Genomic DNA, 23,366 nt, shown 5'->3' with positions numbered 1-23,366 from the left:
TTGAAGCATTCAAAGGAGAATTAGACAGTTATATAAAAAGGAAGAATGTGCAGGGTTACTGGGAGACGGCGGGGGCGCGGTTGTGGGGTTGATGGCATTCAGGGAATTGCTGTTTCGGAGAAAAGGTGCAGACACGATGGGCCGAATGGCCTCCTCCTGCTCTGTAACAATTCTGTGAGAATATGGTGGCAGCAGTCTGCACTCTTTAAATATCTAAAATGTATTTATTGGGTGTGTAACTCGGCCTCTGCATGAGGACACACAGAGGGACCCCTGTGCAGCATGATGAATTGCAATCAGACAGGCAGAGCCACAGGATACAGATACCAATAGCTGCAGTGTCTGCTTCTACATCGAGGATCGTCCCCAGTTACTTCCTCAAACCGTCTTCCAGAGACTGACAAAGCAACTTACCAATCACAAAGCACAAAAGCAGCTAATGATTTATAAACGAACACCCAAGTACAGATTAAAATATTAATAGATCTGTTATGGCTGCGGCAAAATATAATACTACAGTATTGTACATCAATGATACATTTGCAAAATCAGTACGTGAAAGGGACGAGAGCATACGCTTAGTTTTATTAAATGGCAGTCTTGAATTTAAAATCACCTTTTTAAATGCAGTTTTCTTATATGTGCTCTTGGAATAAATATAAAACTTTAGTGGAAACGTTTTGAAAATTGATCATGCAAATTCTGCACATCTTGTCTTCATTTGGTTATGAATCTATTTGCATCTTGCTCCCTGCGCGCCTCTTGAACCAGTCCAGCCTGAATCTCTTGCTGCTATGTACCTGCCAGGACCCGAGAGCTTGATTCCAGGTAAGGAGGGCGGGGCTGCATCGTTCTCCTGGTGCGAGTCCTGAATGGACATTTCAAATGTCAATCAACACATTGTGAGCCAATGGCCATCCGCCTATCCAGCTGTCGTTGCTTTCAGTGGCCATTAGGCTGTTGATCTGTCATAATTTCCCCGGGCTGAGACGGAAGAGTGGAGGCTCAAGTTAAAATAAGTTGGGTTTTTTTTAATGAATTGAAAGCTGATGGAAGTGAATAAGTCGGATTTGTGCGGCAGCTTGATCATCTGGGTAAGTGAGTGCTCCTGAAGTGCAGTCAGCCTGCCTGTCGCTTTGCAGCTCCGTGTTAAGCGACTCACCTGTGCTGACCTCTAATACAGGTGTAATGCCAGGCTTTCAAACAGCCATTATGACCCTGAGCAAACACGACAGCGATTATATTTTTTGACCTTTTTGGGCTAAATACACCACAAAGATGGCCCCACCACAAAGTTTATGTTGCATTTGTCACACTAAAGTTAAATAGTGTAACAACGGTATGATTTAAAATGTCTTAATACTTAAGTCTTCCGGCCGAAAGTAGTGTTTAAATGAGCAGGAGCTGATTGCTCCATTGCTATTATTAATGAGACTGTAGACTTTTTTTTTGTTTAAAACTAATCATAATTTACTCTTTTCCGTTGAACAATATTTCAAAATAAACTAAAACAAAACCATTATAGAATGAAATTCTAATAGTTGATTGATTGAACTGGTCCCCTGAACCCAATCCTGTTTTTCCCTCTGGATCTTGTCAGGTAAAAACAAAATGATGCCATGCATCAATTGTACAGGGAAGTGGAGTTAAACTACAGATGGTTGAAAATTAACATTGATCTCTGCTTTAATTGGGAAATCTTGGCCTGGTACAATAAGAAGGTTACCAGTACATTTTGTATTACTAAAGGACAATTATTATCTACAGTAATAAAACAAATAGTTAACAATGGAGTTACTGAACAACTGATTTTACCACAAACTTTGCCAACTATTAAGATATTTTTCAAGTTATAAAGGTTTCACATGTAGGATACTCTTTAAGGAAGAACAGGCCACTGAACAGCAGTTCCCAACTCATTCCACCAATCAAATTACAGATTAAGAATCAATTTTAATTGCCATTTAATTCATTGGCTAAAAGTAACTTTTCCTGCTTTTAAGAATTGACTGGCTACTGTTAATCATAACAGATTATTTAAAATGACAGAATTTGGACTTGCAGAAGGATAATTTCTTCCTAATATACATTTATAGTAACCATAATATAGATTTGATTTAGAAAACAAATGATTTGCAAAACACTCAGGTCAGGCAGTACGTGTGAAGAGAGAAACAGAGTTAGCATTTCAGGCCTTTGACCTTTCACCAATTCTACTGAAAGGTCATCAATCTGAAATGGTAACACTGTTTCTCTCTCCACAGATGCTGCTAGACCTGCTGAGTATTTCCCGCATTTTCTGTTTTTTATTTCAGACTTCCAGCATCTGCCGTATTTTCCTTTCATTTATTTATCTATCTATGCCTCATTTGGAGTACTGTGTGCAGTTCTGGTCGCCTCATTTTAGGAAGGATGTGGAAGCCTTGGAGAGGGTGCAGAGGAGATTTACCAGGATGTTGCCTGGAATGGAGAATAAGTCTTACGAGGAAAGGCTGAACATTCTAGGCCTCTTCTCATTAGAACGGAGAAGGATGAGGGGTGACATGATAGAGGTTTATAAGATGATCAGGGGAATAGATAGGGTAGACAGTCAGAAACTTTTTCCCCGGGTGGAGCAAAGCGTTACAAGGGGTCATAAATTTAAGGTGAAGGGTGGGAGATATAAGGGGGATGTCAGGGGAAGGTTCTTTACCCAGAGAGTGGTCGGGGCATGGAATGCCTTGCCTGGGGAAGTTGTTGAGTCAGAAACTTTAGGGACTTTCAAACGGCTTTTAGATAGGTATATGGATAAAGGAGAATGATGGGGTATAGATTAAATTGTCCTTGACAGAGGACAAAGGATCGGCACAACATCGTGGGCCGAAGGGCCTGTTCTGTGCTGTATTTTCTATGTTCTATGTTCTATGCTGGGGTTGGTTAACTCAGTTGGCTAGACGGCTAGCATGCAATGTAAATACACCAACAGTGTGGGTTCAATCCCTGTACTGTACCATACTTGAGGAGAGGTGACCCTCAAGCTTATACCTCACCAACTGTCTATCTCTAATGGGGAGCAATGTCTATTGCCCTTTGGGACTATAGCTAGAGCAATTAAAGCAATCTATCTATGCTGACCACTGGATACAGACCAAGATTGTTTAAGAATAATAGATATATTTGAGATTAATTATACTAAGGCATTCAGACAATATCACAAGCTGTGAAAGCAAAGCTTTGTGTATTCTCTGCATTCACCAATAATGTGGTTTTTATCTTGTATTTTATTGTTACAGAAATATATTTTGGCCTCTTGTGAGCTCGACAAAATATAACATTTAATGGCATGCTAATTTAGGATTTTGTACACCGCATATATTGTTAATCAGTAATTGTTGTTCGTTATTAAATCAACTTTTATGGCTAGATTTATTTTGTAAAAAATATTTTGTGAAGAAATGAAAGTACATCATTCAGAAATTTAAAACAAAGCTCTTGTGCTGCATTTACATGCATGTACTATAGCCAGCTTTTTACTTACAGGACACAAGTCCCAGATTTTGAAAATGATGAAAGGTTAAAAGAATATGAGCTATTTAATTTCAACAATGATATAATACCAGTGAGATTAGACTGGAAGAATGATCTTGTTCTTCCCTTTGTCACCTCTTTGTAGTAGTCATTATAAACCATAGACTCTCATTTTTAATGTTATGTTAATGAACTCCTTTGTAGAGACAATGGATGACGTCTAGCTGTGGATATGATTGGAAGTTCTGAGGATTAATGTAGATATAGCTTCATGGAACCCTATGTTTGTGCTAATGTTGGGTTCATGGTTACATTGTAATTGATATGGAAATAGTCACCTGTGAGATGCAAGTCAGGGTTTAATAATGTAGATTGTAATATAAGATTGCTGCCATTGAGTATTTTTTGACCTAAAGGAACGCTGGGAAATATTTCATAATTTCCTCTGATTATTCATCTGATATGGTCTATTTAAATGAGGGGAGGAAGGCAAATACAAGATGATGGCTAAATTGACCTTTTCCTGGTCGTATGTTCTTTGAAGAACAAGTTTAAGTTTGGAGATGGGGAGGGGTGTGGGTTGGGGTGGGGGGAAACATTGATGTGTTTCACGTGGTGATGATTTGTAGTTGGATCATTCTTAATAAAATCTTCTGTGCACTAGAATCATTACCACTGTATACTCAAAATTGTGACATAGCCCATATATCAACAATTTACTCAACAAATACTGTCAGTCTCATTCTAGTAATGCATTTCAAAATTGTGACTTATTCTATCTACTAATAGTTTATTCAATGAATACTGCCAGTTCCATCCTCGTCGTGCAGCTCAAATGACAGCGAGGATGCCTGAATTTCATATTAAAACTGAAACAAAGGATAACTATATTTCAAAATGTTGATCATTTGAAGACATGACTTGTTACTTGCATTAATTAAAGGGGTAATGTTGTTTTGAATGATTTATATTTAAAAATTATATTTTTGCAAAATTCATTTTAGTTTTAATTTTAAACAAGGCTTTGGTACTGAGTGCATTGGAGCAGCAACTTGTTGCCTCATCACAATAAGAGATACAAGATTTAGTTCTCTATTTCATAATGCTGGGTTTTGGATTTGGACTGTCACTGTGGGGGAAAAAGCTAAGCAGGAGGTGGGTACTTCACCCTGGGGAGAAAGGGTCACTCCAGAATTTCTAGTCCTGGCCTTTTAACCACTAACCCCTTCTTTGAGACGGTCCTTGAAACCTACTTCTTTGATCAAGCCTTTGGTCACCTGTCCAAATATGTGCCTCAGTATCAAAGTTTGTTTAATAACCCTCCTGTGAAGCACCTTGGGATATTTTACTTTGTTAAAGGACTACAAAAATGTTGTTATACATTCAGCTCTTGAAAAGTGAAAATCTAAACTTATGCAGAATACAACCAAGAAACAAAATTAAAGAAGGCATTGCTTATCATAGAATCTCAGAATGGTTAGAGCACAGAAGGAGGCCATTCAGCCAATCGTGTCTGAGCGAGCTCTCTGCAAGAGAAACTTAACTAATCCCATTCCCCTGCTTTTTTCCTCATAGCCCTGCAAATGTTTTCTCTTCAGATAATTATGCAATACTCTTTTAAAACCCACAATTGAATCTGGCTCCACCACATTATCAGGAAATGCATTCCAGATCTTAACCACTCGCTGCGCAAAAAATTTTGTTTCCTTGTGTCGCCTTTAGTTCTTTAGCCATTTACCTGAAATCAGTGTCCTCTGGTTCTCGATCTTTCCACCAATGGGAACAGTTTCTCGCTATCTACTTTGTCCAGATCCCTCATGACTTTGAACACCTCTAGCAAATCTCCTCTCAACCTTCTCTTTAAGGAAAACAGCTCCAGCTTCTCAAGTCTATCCTTGTAATTGAAGCCTCTTATCCGTGGAACCGTTCTTGTAAATCTTTGCTGCACCCTCTTGAATGCCTTTGCATCTTTCCTAAAGCTTGGTTCCCAGATTTGGACACCATGACTGGAATTTTACGCCACCCCAATGAGCCAGATGGTGGCGGGGTGGAGAGGGAAGGGGTGGCGTAAAATGGAGAGGGAGGCTCCGGGAAGCTTTCCCGGCCCACTCCTGCCTCTGCCCCTCTTTAGATAGGGCGGGGTGGGGGACGAACAATAGCCTGCCCACCCTAGGCCAATCAAGGCCCTTAAGTGGCCACTTAACAGTCACTTAAGTGCCTTTGCCAGCCTCCACATGGATTTTATGCGTGGCGAGCAGGCGACCTGGAGCCAGGAAAAGTTGCCTGTGAAAACCAGGCGGCTGCGATCGTCCCGGGGTGGGGGGGGGGCATGCTCACCAGGCACAGGGTGCCCGATGGAGGGCCGCCCCCGCTACCCCACCAACCCCAGCACCCAACATGCCCCCTTTCCCCCCCCAACCGACCACCCTTGCCTTGCCGGGCCTGACCGATTTCCCCCGGTGAGGCAACCAAAACCTACCTGTCTTCCCGGCTCCATGTCTTCGGCTTGGCTGTAGTCCTAGCAGTGGCCACTGCTCCCGGTGGCGCTGCTGGGACTAAGAGCTGCCAGCCCACTGATTGGCCGGCAGCTCAATGAGGCGGGACTTCCTCTCTCAAGCTGGTGGAAGTGCCCTCCTTGGAACAATTAAAGCCTGGGGACCCGTAAAATGCGGGTCGGATCGCCAGGCGAGGTGGAAGCGGGTTCACCACCGACATTTCAGTCGGTGGCCGGCTCCTGTCCACCCAACATGAAATCCTGGCCAATACTCCAGTTGAGGCCAAACCAGTGTTTTATAACCTCCATGCTTTTGTACTCCACACCGCTACTTATAAAGCCCAGGATCCTGTATGCCTTATTTAGTGCTTTCTCAATCTGCCCTTTCTTCTTCAGCGATTTGTGTACATGTACTCCCAGATACCTCAGCTCCTGCACCCCTTTTAGAATTGTATCCTTTATTATATATTGCTTCTCCTTGTTCTTCCTCCCAGAATGAATCCGTTCACACTTCTCTGCATTAAATTTCATCTGCCACATCTGCCCGTTTCATCAGCCTGTCTTATCTCCTCTTGAAGTCTATCTTTATCCTCCTTATAGTTCACAGTTTTTCCAAGTTTTGTGTCTAACAGAAATTTTGAAATTGTGCCCTACACACTCAAGTCTAGGTCGTTAATATAGATCAAGAAAAGCAGTGTCTTAATACAGATCCCTGGGGAATCCTACTATATATCTTCCTCCAGTCTGAAAAACAACTGTTCAGCATCACTCTGTTTCCTGTCACTCAGCCAACTTTGTATCCATGCTGCCACTGTTCCTTTTATTCTGCTGCCTTTAACTTTACTGACAAGCCTGTTATGTGGCACTTTATGCGATCCCGATTACAGGTGACAGTTCTATTGGCCCACACATTGAAAGACTTCCAGACTATCCACAACGCGTTTGATTCTGCAGCCCAGAACTAAGACCCATCCATCAGTGTGAAGTAATGTTCCAGCCATGCCTCATTTATGGTACACATCACTGTTGTTGTGATTAAGTGAGCACAGCTCAGACCAGTGCAACATGTTACCACCCTGGGTAATACCCATCTGCATCTTTGGATAAAGAAGTGTTCAATTGAAGTAGTTCTGATCAGCTTTTGTTTATTATGGGTAGGGCATGAGTAGAAAATTAAGACCAAGTGTGAAGTATATTAGACAGTGGTTCTGTCATCTCATTTCTATGAGTTAGATAGTTTCCAGCTGCCACATCAAACAGCATGGCAACCTCTGCCTTCGCACCAATTTGTAAACATTGACGTAAAAACAGAAAATGCTGGAAATACTCAGCAGGTCAGGCAGCATCTGTGGAGAGAGAAACAGAGTTAACGTTTCAGGTCAATGACCTTTCATCAACCGTTTTTTTTATTTCAGTTTTCCAGCATCCATAGTATTTTGTTTTTGTAAACATTGAGGTCCTGGTTTGTCAGGCATTGAGGCAATGAAGATCACTGCTTGGTTAAGATTGCCTGAGCATGTCCTAAGAATATCTGATAACTGGTTGTCCTAAGATTGCTTTCTACTTTCAGCTGAAAGAGAACAGATATAAGGATTCATCAGCAAATAACTTTTTAAGAACTGTGAGGTCAATGTGGAGTCCTGGAAGCAGCATTGCATTCCTTTATCTAACTGTTTGTAACATTTACTAAGGAAGATAACAGTGTGTTGAGGCGGCACTGCAGAAAGGAAAAAAAAAAGATGAACTGCCAACCAGACTGCAACAACAAACTTTGAATTCACTTGGAAGATATTTAGTTACATGTGCCTGTCGCACAAAGTAACTCGCAAGTTGAGACATACCATTCTAGTATTCCAGGTTACAACCTTATATTATTATTCCATTGGATAATCAACTGCTGCTTATGAACATTTGGGAAACAAAACAAAAAAAGTATATTGCAGGATATCAGGATTCAGAAAACCTAAAGACCCAAAACATCTCCCCCCCAACCTTGTACTTTACAGGGAAAACACTTTGGTGTGTCCTTTCTTATACTCTGGCGTTTGTGTCCAAATGACAGTCATGTTTCATTATTAGCAGAAAGACTAAAGTTTCTTTGCTAACACTGAAAAGGTTCAAAAGTGATTTAAAAACACTTTTAAAGTTTACTTGACAAGTGACGCAGTGTGAGTCCACCTGCTGCCGGAGGTCTTATACTTCTTGCCCAAATTCAATTTGGATAACTTCATACCTGAATTAAACTGTATGTTTTGCTAAGCTGTGCAGCAAAAATTGCTTTGATGGTAATACAGTTGGAGAGTGGATTTATAGTTTAATTGATTTATCAAAGATCTGGACCGTCTTGTAGTGCCCTTCGTTTCTTATCCTATGGAAGGCTGTGCACAAAATATTTTAATTATGGGGTACCAACTTTGGGAGGTAAAGAAGAATTCCCTTCTCTGTGAATGCTAATAATGATTCAGACATCAACAAATTTTTGTGTAATTTGTTTTTTTTCTGCCCCAATGTCAAGGGAATAGTCAGCAGTGTTACTATAAATAATAAAAAATGTTGTAAAAGTATCTTTTAGATAAGACAGAGTTTCTGTTAGTGAGTCAGGAGACAGTAATTCAGTCAAGGGGTTCAGCTAATGAAAATGACCACCTTGAGCTTTGGTTTATTACTTTACTTGATCCTACCCAATGGATTTGTTTCTTGAACTTTACTGAAAGCGATCCAGGATCTGTTTTAGTTCAGTTTTAATGCAACATCTAAACTATGCGTGATGCTTTTTAGGCATCAACCAGATTATTAGAACTAAAATTTTGTTGTAATACCACTTGAGGAATTTTGACATCACTGCTCACTTACTAGATTGCCTAATTTATGTCCCATATATAGAACATACTTCACATTTGAATTACTTTGTGTCTAGTACAATTTAGAATTAAGAATTGTATGAATATATTTCCATAGACATAAGTTGGCCTAATTGCAGTATTAGCAAACAGATTTGCAGTGACACTATTAAGTGGAATATTGAAAAGCAATTTGGATGAAGGTAGAATCTTTGGTAGTGTCTTAAGGATACCCCAAAACTAGTAGCTCAGGAAAAACTGAAGTAATGGAAAACTGCAGACGTAGATTTATCCAAAGAACCACTTTTTCTTTGCTCTTTGATTTTTGCCTTCAAATGTCTGCGACTGTCCATGTCCTGTTGCTAAGAGTATAGGTGGCTTCCTCGGTCCAACCTCTCATGTTATTGGGCAGTGCACAACAGCACCTAGGACTGAACTGTTGCCACCTTAGTACTTCCACACACAGAAATTTGGGTGAGTATTTAATTTGATGTTCAATTTTGAGCTTCTAGCCAATAATTAAGTATGAAAGTTTCAAAGCAATTATGTTATGCTATTTTTTCTTTTTTTTCCCAAAAGAATTGAGCTTCACCCACATTTTAGAATTACAAACTTTATAAAACTTTGGGGCAAATTCTCCTCTGCTCTACACTTGGGGAATGTTCAGTTCCTAGGAGCAAAGCAAAGGAAAACGAGACAGAAATCCATGATGCCAGATTTCTGCCCCCTTTACACTGCCCAGAAGTTTTGTTGGGATCTTCAGGTTAAGTGGAGCATTTGTGTCAGGTGCAGATGCACCTGCAGGAAAATGAAGTGAAGGCCCTACAAGAATCATTCTACCTAGTATCAAGAGCAGCCTACTTTCCATTTCCTTGCTTGTGTCTGGAGCAGGTATAATTGGGAGAATGCTTGTGGATGAGGTATAATAAAATGGTTGACATGATTTTTAACCCAGTTTAAACAAAAAAGCTGCATATTAATAAGCAGGGATCCAAACTCATTTCAAAGTTCACTCTAATTTTTGCTGCAGTTTATTTTGCATGGATCTTTCACTGTACAGATCCCTACATAAACTCTCAAAAATAAGCAATATGTTTCTTATTAGACAATGAACCATGGAACAATACAAATTTGCAACACATAAGGAGGCCATTCTGTGCCAGCTCTTTGCTTGTGCAATCTAAAACTAATGCCTCTTTCTACATCTATAGTTGTGCATCTTGTCATGCTAGCCAAGAATGAGGCACATTAATTTTGTCATGAACATTGATTTTAAACTGTTACTGGAGTGAAGAAAGGACTTGTTAAACAGATCAGCCGTGGCTGGAAAAGACACAGTGGCGCAGTGGTTAGCACTGCAGCCTCACAGCTCCAGCGACCTGGGTTCAATTCTGGGTACTGCCTGTGTGGAGTTTGCAAGTTCTCCCTGTGTCTGCGTGGGTTTTCTCCGGGTGCTCCAGTTTCCTCCCACAAGCCAAAAGACTTGCAGGTTGGTAGGTAAATTGGCCATTATAAATTGCCCCTAGTATAGGTAGGTGGTAGGGAAATATAGGGACAGGTGGGGATGTGGTAGGAATATGGGATTAGTGTAGGATTAGTATAAATGGGTGGTTGATGGTCAGCACAGACTCGGTGGGCCGAAGGGCCTGTTTCAGTGCTGTATCTCTAAACTAAACATATTAACAGACGGTGATTGGAAGGACAGAGGACCATTCCCTGCCACATTCAGCCCACAATGGACCTTGATCACCAGGTATTATGTATAAGAGCAGCATTCCAGAGACTGCTAAGGCGATACAATCCAAGACGTGATCAGACCAGTTAGTCACATGACTAACCTGCTGGCTAACCTGGGTTTTTTTGAATTGTACGAACAGTTTGAACTCAGAAAGACTGTTTTCTCTTGGACTGAGAAGATCTCTCCTGTCTGCTCCCATCTCTTTCTCACAAGCTTTTGAATCCACTGAAGACACATGAACCTCGAGAGAAAAGTCTCCTATAGCGAACAAGATTTAAGAAGAATACTGGGCCCCAATGAAAAGCAAGATCTACCTACAATCAAGGACTCTACAGTGAGCTCGAAGAACCGTAACACAAACTCTTCAGATATTGCCTCAAACTTTTGCACTTTATTTTTCTTCTCTTTTCTGTCTCTATTTGCATGTCTGTATTGCGTATGCATGCTAGCGTGGGCTTATCGTGTATCTGTAGACGTTAACCGAATTAGAGTTCAAGTTTAATAAATTCCAACTTTTCTTCTTTAAACCTATGAAAGCCTGTTTGTGCTGGTTTCTTTGCCTTATAATTGGAAAGCGATGAACAAGGATTCACCAAGGGGGAGCTAAAAACACAGTGTGTTTAAAAATAAAACCCTATTATGGTAAGACCAGATGAAGGCTGAGAGGGACCCCTGGGACTCCTTTCTCACCTGGTCATAACAATCTTCTTGTGGTTCAAGTATTTATCCAATTTCCCTTTATAAAATGAAATTGTCTCTGCCTCAACTAGATCCTGTGGCAAAGTACCCCAAAGTGTCTAGTCTAGTCTTTGGCCTCCTTATCTCGAGAGACAATGGGTAAGCGCCTGGAGGTGGTCAGTGGTTTGTGGAGCAGCGCCTGGAGTGGCTATAAAGGCCAATTCTAGAGTGACAGGCTCTTCCACAGGTGCTGCAGAAAAATTTGTTTGTCGGGGCTGTTACACAGTTGGCTCTCCCCTTGCGCTTCTGTCTTTTTTCCTGCCAACTGCTAAGTCTCTTCGACTCGCCACTCTTTAGCCCAGCCTTTATGGCTGTCCGCCAACTCTGGCGATCACTGGAAACTGACTCCCACGACTTGTGGTCCATGTCACAAGACTTCATGTCACGTTTGCAGACGTCTTTAAAGTGGAGACATGGACGGCCGGTGGGTCTGATACCAGTGGTGAGCTTGCTGTACAATGTGTCTTTGGGGATCCTGCCATCTTTCATGCGACTCACATGGCCAAGCCATCTCAAGCGCCGCTGACTCAGTAGTGTGTATAAGCTGGGGATGTTGGCCGTCTCGAGGACTTCTGTGTTGGAGATATGGTCCTGCCACCGTATAAAAATACATATTTGATTATATCCATTAGTTATGTTACAGATTGTACTTTAAAAATCTCATGACCAAGCATACTTTTAAGTCTCTGTTTCGTTGTGTCCCTCTATTAATAACTAATACCATCTCCGCTTCTAAATGGAGAAATAGAGAGAAACTGTTCCCATTAGCGGAAGGTCAGGAACCGAGGACACTAATTTAAGATTATTGGCAAAAGAAGCAATGGTGACATGAGGAAAAGCTTTTTTACACAGCAAGTGGTTAGGTTCTGGAATGCACTGCCTAAGAGTGTGGTGGAAGGAGATTCGATCATGGCTTTCAAAATAGAATTAGATAATTATCTGAGGAGAAAATATTTCCAGGGCTATGGGGAAAAGACGGGTGTGTGGGGCTAACTGGATTACTCAAGCAGAGAGCTGACGCAAAATTCATTAAAGTCTGACACATATCTTGAAATTCATAGAAAGCCACTATGAGGGAATAATGAACAGGTCAGTTTAACTGCAAGGTTTACGGTAAATGGAGCTCCATTCTGAGATGCATCATGTGAAGGGTAGTGCTAACTTTCTCTTGCGATTTATGAAATCTGCCATTAGCTGAGAGTGTATCTGGTGCTTCTTGGAGTTACCAAGGCTAAGTATAAAAGCATTCCATTTTAGTACATCATACACTCACTCTCTTGCCATAATGAACTTAGGACTAGTATTGTAACCAATCCCAATGATTTGTGAATGCATATTGATGATGCTAACTGAATGGTGCTCGAATCATTGATAGTTTCTTGTGCAGGCATTTAACAAATTATCCATAGATACTTGTGTGTACTTTTTTTTAAAGAATAGTTTAACTTCTGTAACGTTGATGGATTTGTATAGATACTTTTAAAAGCCCAGAATAGAAATATTAGTTCTCGGGTAGTCCATAAAACTTAAAATTAAGTTACATTTACTTAAATTTTCCACTTTTATGTCAAGTGCTCTGTGTATTCAAAACCTGCTCTACAAAGTAGAGCCATACTTTTTCAACATACTTTTAGTGTGTTAGCTAACAATTGACAGTGCTGGTTGAAAATGCTAAAATTTTGAAATAAGGGACTTATTCAGTGAAATGGCAAAGATGTTATTATGCACGGAACTGGTTATTTAATCAGAAATGAGCAATTTATATGATCGTATTGATTTATTCAACAAGAAAACAATAGAACTGTTCATCAGAAAAGAATCTGGCAGAACCCTGGCCTAAAGTATCTGTGAATCCAAAATCAAACTAAACTATGTTCTCTTTTTGGAACTGAGATCTTCATCTTAAAGTGTGTGTGTGTGTTGCTTTTTAAAGTATTTGCAAAAAAAAAAGTTACTTGGAAAAATGTGTTAATATTTAAAATAATCTGCAAATTATCTAAAACCTTTTAAAAATCATGTAAGAACACTATAGGATTAATAAAAGAATTATAATCAACACTGCTTGTGCAAACAGACATGATTGGACTATAAAATAACTAAGGTAACTTTTATTACTCTTGAATTAAACATTTGTCTCTCTTATTCAGTTTCCATAGAACCAAAGAAACATTATAGCACAGAAGGAGGCCATTCAGCCCATCGTGTCTGCGCCAGTTGTAAAACCTAGCCGCCCAATCTATTCCCACCTTCCATCACCTGGTCCGTAGCATTGCAGGTTACAGTACTTCAGGTGCATGTCCATCTACCTTTTTGAAAGAGTTGAGAGTTTCTGCCTCCACCACTGATCCAGGCAATGAATTCCTAACATCCCTCTGGGTAAAAAGTTTTTCCTCATGTCCCCTCTAATCCTTCTACCAATCACATTAAATCTGTGCCCCTGGTAATTGACCTCTCTGCTAGGGAAAACCGGTCCTTCCTGCCTACTCTATCCAGGCCCCTCATAATTTTGTACACCTCAATTAAGTCACCCCTCAGTCTCCTCTGTTCTAAGGAAAACAACCCTGGCCTATCCAATCTTTTCTCATAGCTGCAACATTCAAGCCCTGGCAACATTCTTGTAAATCTCTTCTGTACTCTCTCCAGAGCAATTATGTCCCTCCTGTAATGTGGTGACCAGAACTGTATGCAATAATCCAGCATTTTATACAGCTCCAGCATTACATCCCTGCTTTTGAATTCTATACCTCGGCCAATAAAGGAAAGCATTCCATATGCCTTCTTCACCATCCTACCTACCTGTTCTGCCACCTTCAGGGACCTGTGGCCAGACAATCCAAGGTCTCTCACTTCTTCTGTGCCTCTCAATATCCTCCTGTTCATTGTGTATTTCCTTGCTTTGTTTGCCCTTCCCAAATGCTATCAAGCTACAGGATTTAAAAACCCAAACTTGATGTTGCTGAATTACCTTTTTAACTCAACTTCTTCTGTCTTGCCCTTTCAACCTTAAAGTCCTGTATTGTGAGTCTGCCTTTTATCAAGGAATCTCATTGTAGAGAAGAGCTGGCAACCTAAACCCACCTGCTTGAATGTGCAATGATGGAAGTTCAGATTTAATTTGCTAATTCTGACACTGTGAAGGAACAAACGTTTCACTTGCAGACTTAAAGTAAACATTGGTGCTGCAGCGAATAAAGTGTGCAAATTAAAAGTTGAGCTTTAAAGTGCCATGAAATTTCTGTTAAAATATTTTAGATATAGAAAATGAAAGTGTGACATAGCAATCCAGGATATCTTTTTTCCCTTTTTTAAAATTTAAATTGTAACTCCCAACAAGATGTATAACATATAGATGCTGGTATATTCCAAAGTGTAAAGGTTAGAAATGAAAGATGAGTAACACCACAAGGTAAACAAACTAAATTTAAAGAGACAGTTACCAGAGAGAATGGGGGTGAGGGTGTGAGTGGCAGAAAGGATTGAGTTGGGATTTGCATCAAAGGAAAACTTAACATTTTCTATTTCTCCTGAACCATCAAAATTTCCCCAACAATTCTTTGCTTCCTTTCAGGTCCCTTTCTTGAAACAAAATGCACAAAAACATTTTACTAGCTTAAAAAAACCCATAAAATTCACTTGAATTTAACCTTCCCTGCCCCCCCATAGCTATTTTGGAGGGAGATGAGAGCGGCAATTTTCATGGGACAAATATAATTTATGCATTTTCAAACCTGAGTGCTGCACAGTGCTGATAGAGTTGGAATACAGGACTTTAAATTCCAGTTGTTCACACACCCGTAGCTGCAACTAATCCCTCTGTCTCATTAAAATATTATGCATCTGACCTATTGGGTGAATAAAGGATATACTATCTGGTAATTTTATCATCTCACAGTTACATTTGGAGATATAAAGGAGAGGAATAACATACACTTTATAAAACTGCTATAGAATAACTATTATAAATGAAACAAAAAATATAATCCATAAAGAAACTCTCGCCTTGGGAGTTGAAAATTCACTTCAATATATGTAACATTATCGCCCAATAAGCCATTTTAGAATGTGCATTCCAAAAGTCATTCAGGAACTGGTGTGCAATAAAGAACTGGAATATAATTTTCCAGTATTGTTATGTGGCTAGGACTTCAGGAAAATATAGAGGGACACGAGGGTATATAAATTCGGGCGCTAACTGACCTGCTAAGTTCCTGATTCTGTTGGGTGAGAAGTACAGCGCATTTTCAGCTTGAGGGACACCTCACTGTATTGGTAAAAGGGGAAAAGAAATGGGCGTTGTCTTACCATGTCTGAAAAAGATCTTGACCCCTATGTAGGGGGTCTAATGCCTCACTTCAAGATTGTAACACCCTGAGACAGCCAGCTACAGTACCAGACTTTGGGATCGCCTGCCACCTACAAGGTATGTTTTTCATATTTACTTAGTTGAATATGGAGACCCGGGGAGCAGAAGTGCTCCTCAGCACCCCACATTTAATGAAAGCTCACAGCTTTCTTGACTGCTCCCTCCCCTGGCCTCCCACCCCTACCTCCTTTGCCATACCACTGGCCTCCTATCCGGATCCCTGTTCTGATCCTGGACCTGAATCTGGGAGCCCCTGCCCGAAGGCTGCTGGAATGATGGCAGTGGCCTGATCTTGCACTCCAAGTCAGCTGTGGCTCAGTTGGTAACACTCTTGCTTCTGAGTTAGGTTGTCAGTTCAAGTCTCACTTCAAAAAATTGGCACACAAATCTAAGCTGACACTCTACTGCAGTACTGAGAGAGTACTGCACTGTTAAAGGTGCCATTTTGTGGATGAGCTGTTAAACTGAGGCCCCATCTGCTGTTTCAGGTGGATATAAAGGATCTTATGGCACTATTTTGAAAAGCAAGGGAGTTGTTCCCGGTATCCTGGCCAATATTTATCACTCAATCAACATCACTTAAAAAAAACCCAGCCATTGATATTTGAGGGGCCTTGCTTTGCGTTTCCTATATTACAACAGTGACTACACCTCAAAAAAGCACTTCATTGACACTGAAGTGCTTTGGACATCCTGAAGTTGTGAAAGGTGCTATATAAATGCAAGTCTGTCTTTTTTTCCTCACCTCACTGACTCCATTATAATGAGCCTCAAGGCTCAATATCCAGAACGCATCAGGACTCAGGCTTCACCATTTAGGTACAGGGCACATACACTGTGCACACAAAAGTAGGCGTGCCAGAATGTCTCGGCTAAGAAATTTTAGTATGACTGATGAATGTCAATTCGAACTGTGGAGAAAGACTCATTGGTACAATAGATTCAATCCTTCCAGAACTGGTTGTGCCTGGTGATAGCATTTCGAGCTATCTAACACTAGGATGACATGCAGGTGGCTGAAGGGCTTTTACTAGTGGTGGTGATCTAAGGATATTAAACAAGAAAGTTGCAAAACACTAAAGTGTATTGGCTCAAGTGCCATTGTTCTATAGAATAAAAGCAAAATACAGCAGATGCTGGAAATCTGAAATAAAAACAGTAAGTGCTGGAAACACTCAGCAGGTAAGGCAGCATCTGTGGGGAGAGAAGCAGAATTAACGTTTCAGGTCTGTGACCTTTCATCAGAACTGGCAAAGGTTAGAAAATAATTAGTTTTAAGCAAGTGAAGGGGGTTGGGTGGGGGTGGGGGTTGCGGTTGGGAATGGTGCGGAAGAGAACAAAAGGGGAGGTGGGTGTGAGGGTAGAGCGCAGGAGAGATTAAATAACAAAGCTGTCCTGGGACAAAGGCAAAGAGTGTGTTACTGCTTCTGGTGAAAGACAAAGCATTAGTCCAGAGAGAGTGTTAATAGCGGAATAATGAGTAGCTCTGTCTACATGAAAAACAGGCGTATGGTGAAAAAAAAGGTAAAATAAAATAAAAAATATTTTTAAAAAGGCCAATCATGCTCTGAAGTTATTGAACTCAATGTTCAGTCTGCAAGGCTATAGAGTGCCTAATCGAAAGTTCAGGTGCTACTCTTCGAGCTTGTGTTGATGTTCACTGGAACATTGGAGCAGGCCAAAGACAGAAATGTTGGCATGAGAGCAGGGGGGTGGTGTGTTGAAATGGCAAGCGACCAGAAGCTCAGGGTCATGCTTTTGGACTGAACGGAGGTGTTCCTGAAAGCTGTCACCCAATCTGTGTTTGGTCTCCCCAATATAGAGACGACCACATTGTGAGCAGTGAATACAGTATACTAAATTGAAGGAAGTACAAGTAAATCACTGCTTCACCTGGAAGGAGTGTTTGGGGCCTTGGATGGTGAGGAGAGAGGAGATAAAAGGGCAGGTATTACACCACCTGCGATTGCATGGGAAGGGGATGAGGTGTCGGGGGTGATGGAGGAGTGGACCAGAGTGTCACGCAGGGAACGATCCCTTTGGAATGCTGACAGCGGAGGGGAAGGGAAGATGTGTTTGGTGACATCATTTTGGAGGTGGTAGAAATGGTGGAGGATAATCCTTTGGGTGTGGAGGCTGGTGGGGTGGAAAGTGAGAACAAGGTGAACCCTGTCGCGGTTCTGGGATTGTCATTGTTCTATAGTTTGTTAGTATTAATTCATTTAATATTTTTAGCAGTAAGACAATTTTTACTGTAAGATGTGATGCGTGTAAAGTATGTTTTATCAACATCAAGTTATGCTCATCTTTTTTAGAATCTCTAAATATAAATGCCTAGGCATTTCTGTGAAGGCTCGACACCCTTGAAGGGATTAGATAACTTAAAGAAGGAAAGCTCAGGTGGTTTCTGCAGTAAATGTAATATAGTCTTGAAGCTCAGGTAACAGCTGCCTAATCTCCTCCTAGATACCTGATGTACAAGTCTGTTTTGTTCTATTTTGCTCTAATAGCTGACAGTGTCTTAGCAACCAACATGATAAAATCTCAAGCCAGAAAGAATAATGATATGGTAGAAGCTTTGGTGTAAAAACATCCCAACGAGAAATCATCATGAAATGTGAAACAAAAGGCTACCTTCTGTCACTCTGTTATAAGAAGTTGTTATATCATTCTGATGCAATGATAAAACCCCAATAAAATTGAGTATTTAAGTTGCACGTTATTTTGTGGTGGCCAACTCTTTAACAAGTCTATGTATGTTACATTAGCTGCTTGGCTGTATTGATATGTTTCAAATTTTACAGTTTGCATTGTGTGTAATGTCAGTGTTTCCTTCACAGTTGCAGACATTCAATGTGTCTTCAGCATGTGAAAATGTTCAGGATTTGACTAGTGGAGCTGCAATGGCACAGGTGCTTAACCAAATGTAAGTCTTTTAATTTGTAGATTTCCCAAATAGTTTGGGCTGAAAATTGGTTTCAAACTGAATCAGGACTTGATCCTAGTTCAGTACAGATGCCTAATGAGGCCAGCAGAAGAACAACAAATTGGTCCGCTGGCCTCATTAGGATAGCACCAGTGAGCTATGAGTGCTAGTTGTAGCCCCAGAGGCAGCTCGCCACTCATGGACTTAAGTTAAGTTGTTGGGGGAGGGGCTCGAAGGAAGGGAGGCAATCCAAACAGGACCAAACAGTGGCCAACAGTGGTAGCAGTTTTAATGTGGAGCTTGCCTTTTTGGTGGTTACCTCCAATGGTGCCTTTAAGAAATGCTGGTTAGGCTGCATGTAGATTGTAGATTGTGGTGGTATGCAGTTTTGCTGTTGCTAATCGCCCATCGCATCTCATGAATAGCCAATTTTGATTTGTGTGATTTGTCCTTAGTCTGTTCCACTTAGCACAATATTAATGCTGGACTACATGACGGAGGATTATCCTCCACTGAATCTGGTTAATTGGTTGGTTAATTTTGAATGGTGGCAGAAAAAAATTGAAGCTGTTCTCTGGGAAAAGTCTAGTCTTTCCAAGTTAATGAAGAAATGGCTCGGGTTCTTCTATTTGTGTGTAACTTATTTTTTTCTGCAACCCTTATAGAGACCCATCTTGGTTTAACGAATTATGGTTGAGTCGCATTAAAGATGATGTGGGTGAGAATTCTAGATTGAAGGTATAGTACCGAAGATTATGAAACTGATTCTTTCATCATCAGAAGCTTTATCAGTGATGGGATATTTTCAAGTGTCTTTTTAGATGTCTCTGATTTATTTTAGCTAAGGTTTTTAAAATGTAGCTTCTCCTCCGTGTACCTGCTTCCTATCAATTCAAAAGTGAAAAATATTAAATCTAATTCTGTAAGAAATTATGATCGGCCTGATTCAAATTGCCATGAATCCTAGGATTATTCCCCCAACATGGAAATATTGTTGGAAGGCATTGTGGCACTTTTCATTTCTTTAGGTTAACAGAAAATGTAGAGCACTGAATGGTAAAAAATAACAAATATTTGGTTGCTTTTAACATGTGGTGAATTGGTATATTTACACATTCTGTTACAATTCCAGCACCAGCCAATTAAAAAAAAATTATATTAAGTATATGAAATAGGGAGCTGTACCACATTTCTGTAGTTAATTGGACTGATGGTGTAGTACAGGTTTCATCTGTCATGACCTGTGACTGTCAAATTTCTCGTATGCTATTTCCTGATGGTAGAGTTTAGAGATTTATAAATTGCTTGTGTGTACTGGACTAGAAAATCTTTCTTCACTTTATTCTGCACAGATGAGTAATTTGAAGAAGATCCTCCAGATGGTTCTCAATTATTATCATGAGGTAAGGCTCTAAGTTAACATTATACCCCACACTAGGTGCTCTGCTGAGCAAATTTGCAGAAAAATTATATGCCTATAATTTAAGGCCTTTTGAGTATAAAGCCTTTAATTTTTTAACCAGTTTTGTCTTTTCCAGTGAATTGAAGGAATGTGTGGAGTACTTTTGATACATGGATACTGTACTTATTTAGTTTGAATTGTTCGACCCAGAGCTGACCTACAAAGCCTGTATTCTATCCATCGCCAAGACCGCTTGCTTGCTGCTTCACAATATTGCCCACCTCCAAACCAATCTCTTTTCCATTGTCATTGAAACCCTTATCCTCACTTTGTTACCTCCGATTTCTCCAGTAGCCTCATTACTGGCTTCCTACCATCACCTCCATAAACTCCAACTTGCCCAACGAAGCGGGCTAGGAGGCCGGGGGTGTGGTGGTGTAAAATTGTGTAGGAAGTGGGGGGGTGCCGTGCCCATCGCCTACCCACCCCCGCTGCTATTTTATGTGAGGTGGCCACCTTGTACCCCACAGAGGATCCCCACCCCCCACCAAGAGCATGAGCCATTTCTGCTAAAACAACCCTGCTGTCCTAGACTCTGAACCCCACACCCCCAACCCTCACCGAGGCCTAGCCAATTGTCTTTGGTGCCCAATCTCCACTTGCCTGTTCCAAGTCTGGCAGCCATGCTCCTTTTCTTGCTGAGTGCAATCCTAGCAGAGGCCACTGCTCCCAGTGGCACTGCTGGGATTGAAGAGCTGCTGGCCCTCTGATTGGCCAGCAGCGCTTGGAGGCGGGGCTTCCTGCCTCAGAGGGTGGAAGCTGTGCCTGAGCCATGAGCGTGGCTTTCAGGCCAAGCTGAGGCGAGATTGTCCCAGATTTCCAGCCGGTGGGTGGGGCCACTGCCTCACTGTTAAATTCCGGTCTAAGTCCCACTGGTCCAGGGGTCTGAAACCTGCGGGTCTTTATCATCTCATTTGCGAATCCCAACCTTTTCCAGTTGGATTGCAATAACATGAAAAAAGGCCCAAAAAATTAAGTCAAGAAAAGTAAGGGCCGTGTTTTCATTGTCGGGATAAAAAGCTAATCATTATGCTGTATTTAATGGTTTCAAATGATTATTTTAATGAAAAACATTATTATACTCTAAATAAACCTGTTCAAGGGGTACAGCTACACCAAGATTATAGATAATGCCTTTGGTTCAAGGAACAGGTTTTATGAATGCGGCCATTATTGTTTCTAATGTAGCTGAGATGATAAATTATTCTGAATGTGCTATTAGAAGCTTTTTTATCATGACAGGCAATAGCCAAAAAAATTGTCTTCTATGCATCTTAAGTTATAGTTTGTTTTAAAGATTAATAGGCTACTTAAGGGCCTCAATTGGCCTCTGGGTGGAAAGACTGTCGCGGCCTATCCCGCACCCAGCAAGAACACTTGGTGGCGGGGTGGCTGCAGGCCCTCCGCCCCCTGCCACCTCAGTGGGGCACATAAAATCCAACTCAATAATTCAAAGTTAGTTCGATTTTAATTTGTTTTATTTTGTTTTAAAATTGATACATAAATTCAATACATGTATTTTACATATATGCAAATTATGCATTCTACCAGAGTCACTTGGCAATTTGCCAAGTATTTGATTTAGAAATACCGAAACTTTGCCTTGCAGCTCCTAATAGTTTTTATTTTAGGCTTTTTTAAAAAGGTTTTTCAGGTAATAAAAAAGTGTTGCTGACCCCTGCACTAGCTTATCAATGCAGGCCTTGCCAACCTACACTGGCTCCTTGTCCCCCAACACATCAAACTTAAAATCCTCATTGTCTTCAATAAATCCCTCCATGGCTTTAACCCAAAGTCTTTCAGCCTTGCACTGCTTCCCATTCTCTCTAATCCTCTGACTCTGGCCTTGTGTGCATTTCTTCCTCCCAGTGTTGGGAAAGACCTCTGCCACTTTTCTCCCACCCTCAGGAAATCCCTCCTGAAACCTCATCGTGTCTCTGCTTTCCGAAGGTTTCACAGGCCTTAAGCCCTTAATTGCTGCTTCCACAACACATGGATTTAATAGTTCAGGTTCTGGCACATTGATAATTCTTATCTCTGGGGTGACAGTGGATGATAAATTGTTTTTTTAGCTCCTGTGAGGTTTCTGGGTTCTCCTCTTGCACTTTGTCCTTGGTGAGTTTTGTGTTTGCTTTGCTGGGTTCGGTTAGCTTTTAGAACCTGACACTTTGATTCTTCATGGGCATATCCAAACTGACCTCACTTTTAATTTTCTCATGGCTTTCACAAAGAACAAAAAGAACAAAGAAAATTACAGCACAGGAACAGGCCCTTCGACCCTCCAAGCCTGCGCCTATCCAGATTCTCGATCTAAACATGTCGCCTATTTTCTAAGGGTCTGCATCTCTTTGCTTCCTGCCCATTCATGTATCTGTCTAGATACATCTTAAAAGATGCTATCGTGCCCACGCCTAACACCTCCGCTGGCAACGCGTTCCAGGCACCCACCACCCTCTGCGTAAAGAACTTTCCACGCATATCCCCCCTAAACTTTTCCCCTCTCGCTTTGAACTCGTGACCCCTAGTAATTGAAACCCCCACTCTGGGAAAAAGCATCTTGCTATCCACCCTGTCTATACCTCTCATGATTTTGTACACCTCAAACAGGTCCCCCCTCATCCTCCGTCTTTCTAATGAAAATAATCCTAATCTACTCAACCTCTCTTCATAGCTAGCGCCCTCCATACCAGGCAACATCCTGGTGAACCTCCTCTGCACCCTCTCCAAAGCATTTCCCCCTCCCCCCCACTCTCTCCCCCCCCCACTCTCTCCCCCCCCCACTCTCTCCCCCCCCCACTCTCTCCCCCCCCACTCTCTTCCCCCCCCCACTCTCTTCCCCCCCCCACTCTCTTCCCCCACCCACTCTCTCCCCCCCCCCCACTCTCTCCCCCCCCCCACTCTCTCCCCCCCCCACTCTCTCTCCCCCCCCACTCTCTCTCCCCCCCCACTCTCTCCCCCCCCCCACTCTCTCCCCCCCCCACTCTCTCCCCCCCCCACTCTCTCCCCCCCCCACTCTCTTCCCCCCCCACTCTCTTCCCCTCCCCCACTCTCTTCCCCCCCCACTCTCTCCCCCCCCACTCTCTCCCCCCCCACTCTCTCCCCCCCCCACTCTCTCCCCCCCCCACTCTCTCCCCCCCCCACTCTCTCCCCCCCCACTCTATCTCTCCCCCCCCCACTCTCTCCCCCCCCCACTCTCTCCCCCCCCCCACTCTCTCCCCCCCCACTCTCTCCCCCCCCACTCTCTCCCCCCCCACTCTCCCCCCCCACTCTCTCCCCCCCCACTCTCTCCCCCCCCACA

General features: G+C 41.7%; 1 protein-coding gene across 1 annotated transcript in view; it reads left to right on the top strand.

The window, feature by feature from the left end:
* The first annotated feature begins 958 nt into the window (after positions 1–958).
* Positions 959–23,366, top strand: part of LOC137373199 (protein Hook homolog 1-like) — a 27,016-nt gene continuing 4,608 nt past the window's right edge. The window contains exons 1-4 of the mRNA XM_068038056.1: positions 959–1,094; positions 18,521–18,606; positions 19,272–19,344; positions 19,959–20,009. Coding sequence (XP_067894157.1) covers positions 1,050–1,094; positions 18,521–18,606; positions 19,272–19,344; positions 19,959–20,009 — 255 coding nt within the window. The 5' untranslated portion in view covers positions 959–1,049. The remainder of the gene's footprint in view (positions 1,095–18,520; positions 18,607–19,271; positions 19,345–19,958; positions 20,010–23,366) is intronic.

The sequence above is a fragment of the Heterodontus francisci genome, chromosome 8 (genome assembly GCF_036365525.1).
Source record: "Heterodontus francisci isolate sHetFra1 chromosome 8, sHetFra1.hap1, whole genome shotgun sequence".
NCBI classification, from domain to species: domain Eukaryota; kingdom Metazoa; phylum Chordata; class Chondrichthyes; order Heterodontiformes; family Heterodontidae; genus Heterodontus; species Heterodontus francisci.
Note: the sequence above shows the minus strand (reverse complement) of the source record. Positions and strands in the feature narration are given on the sequence as shown.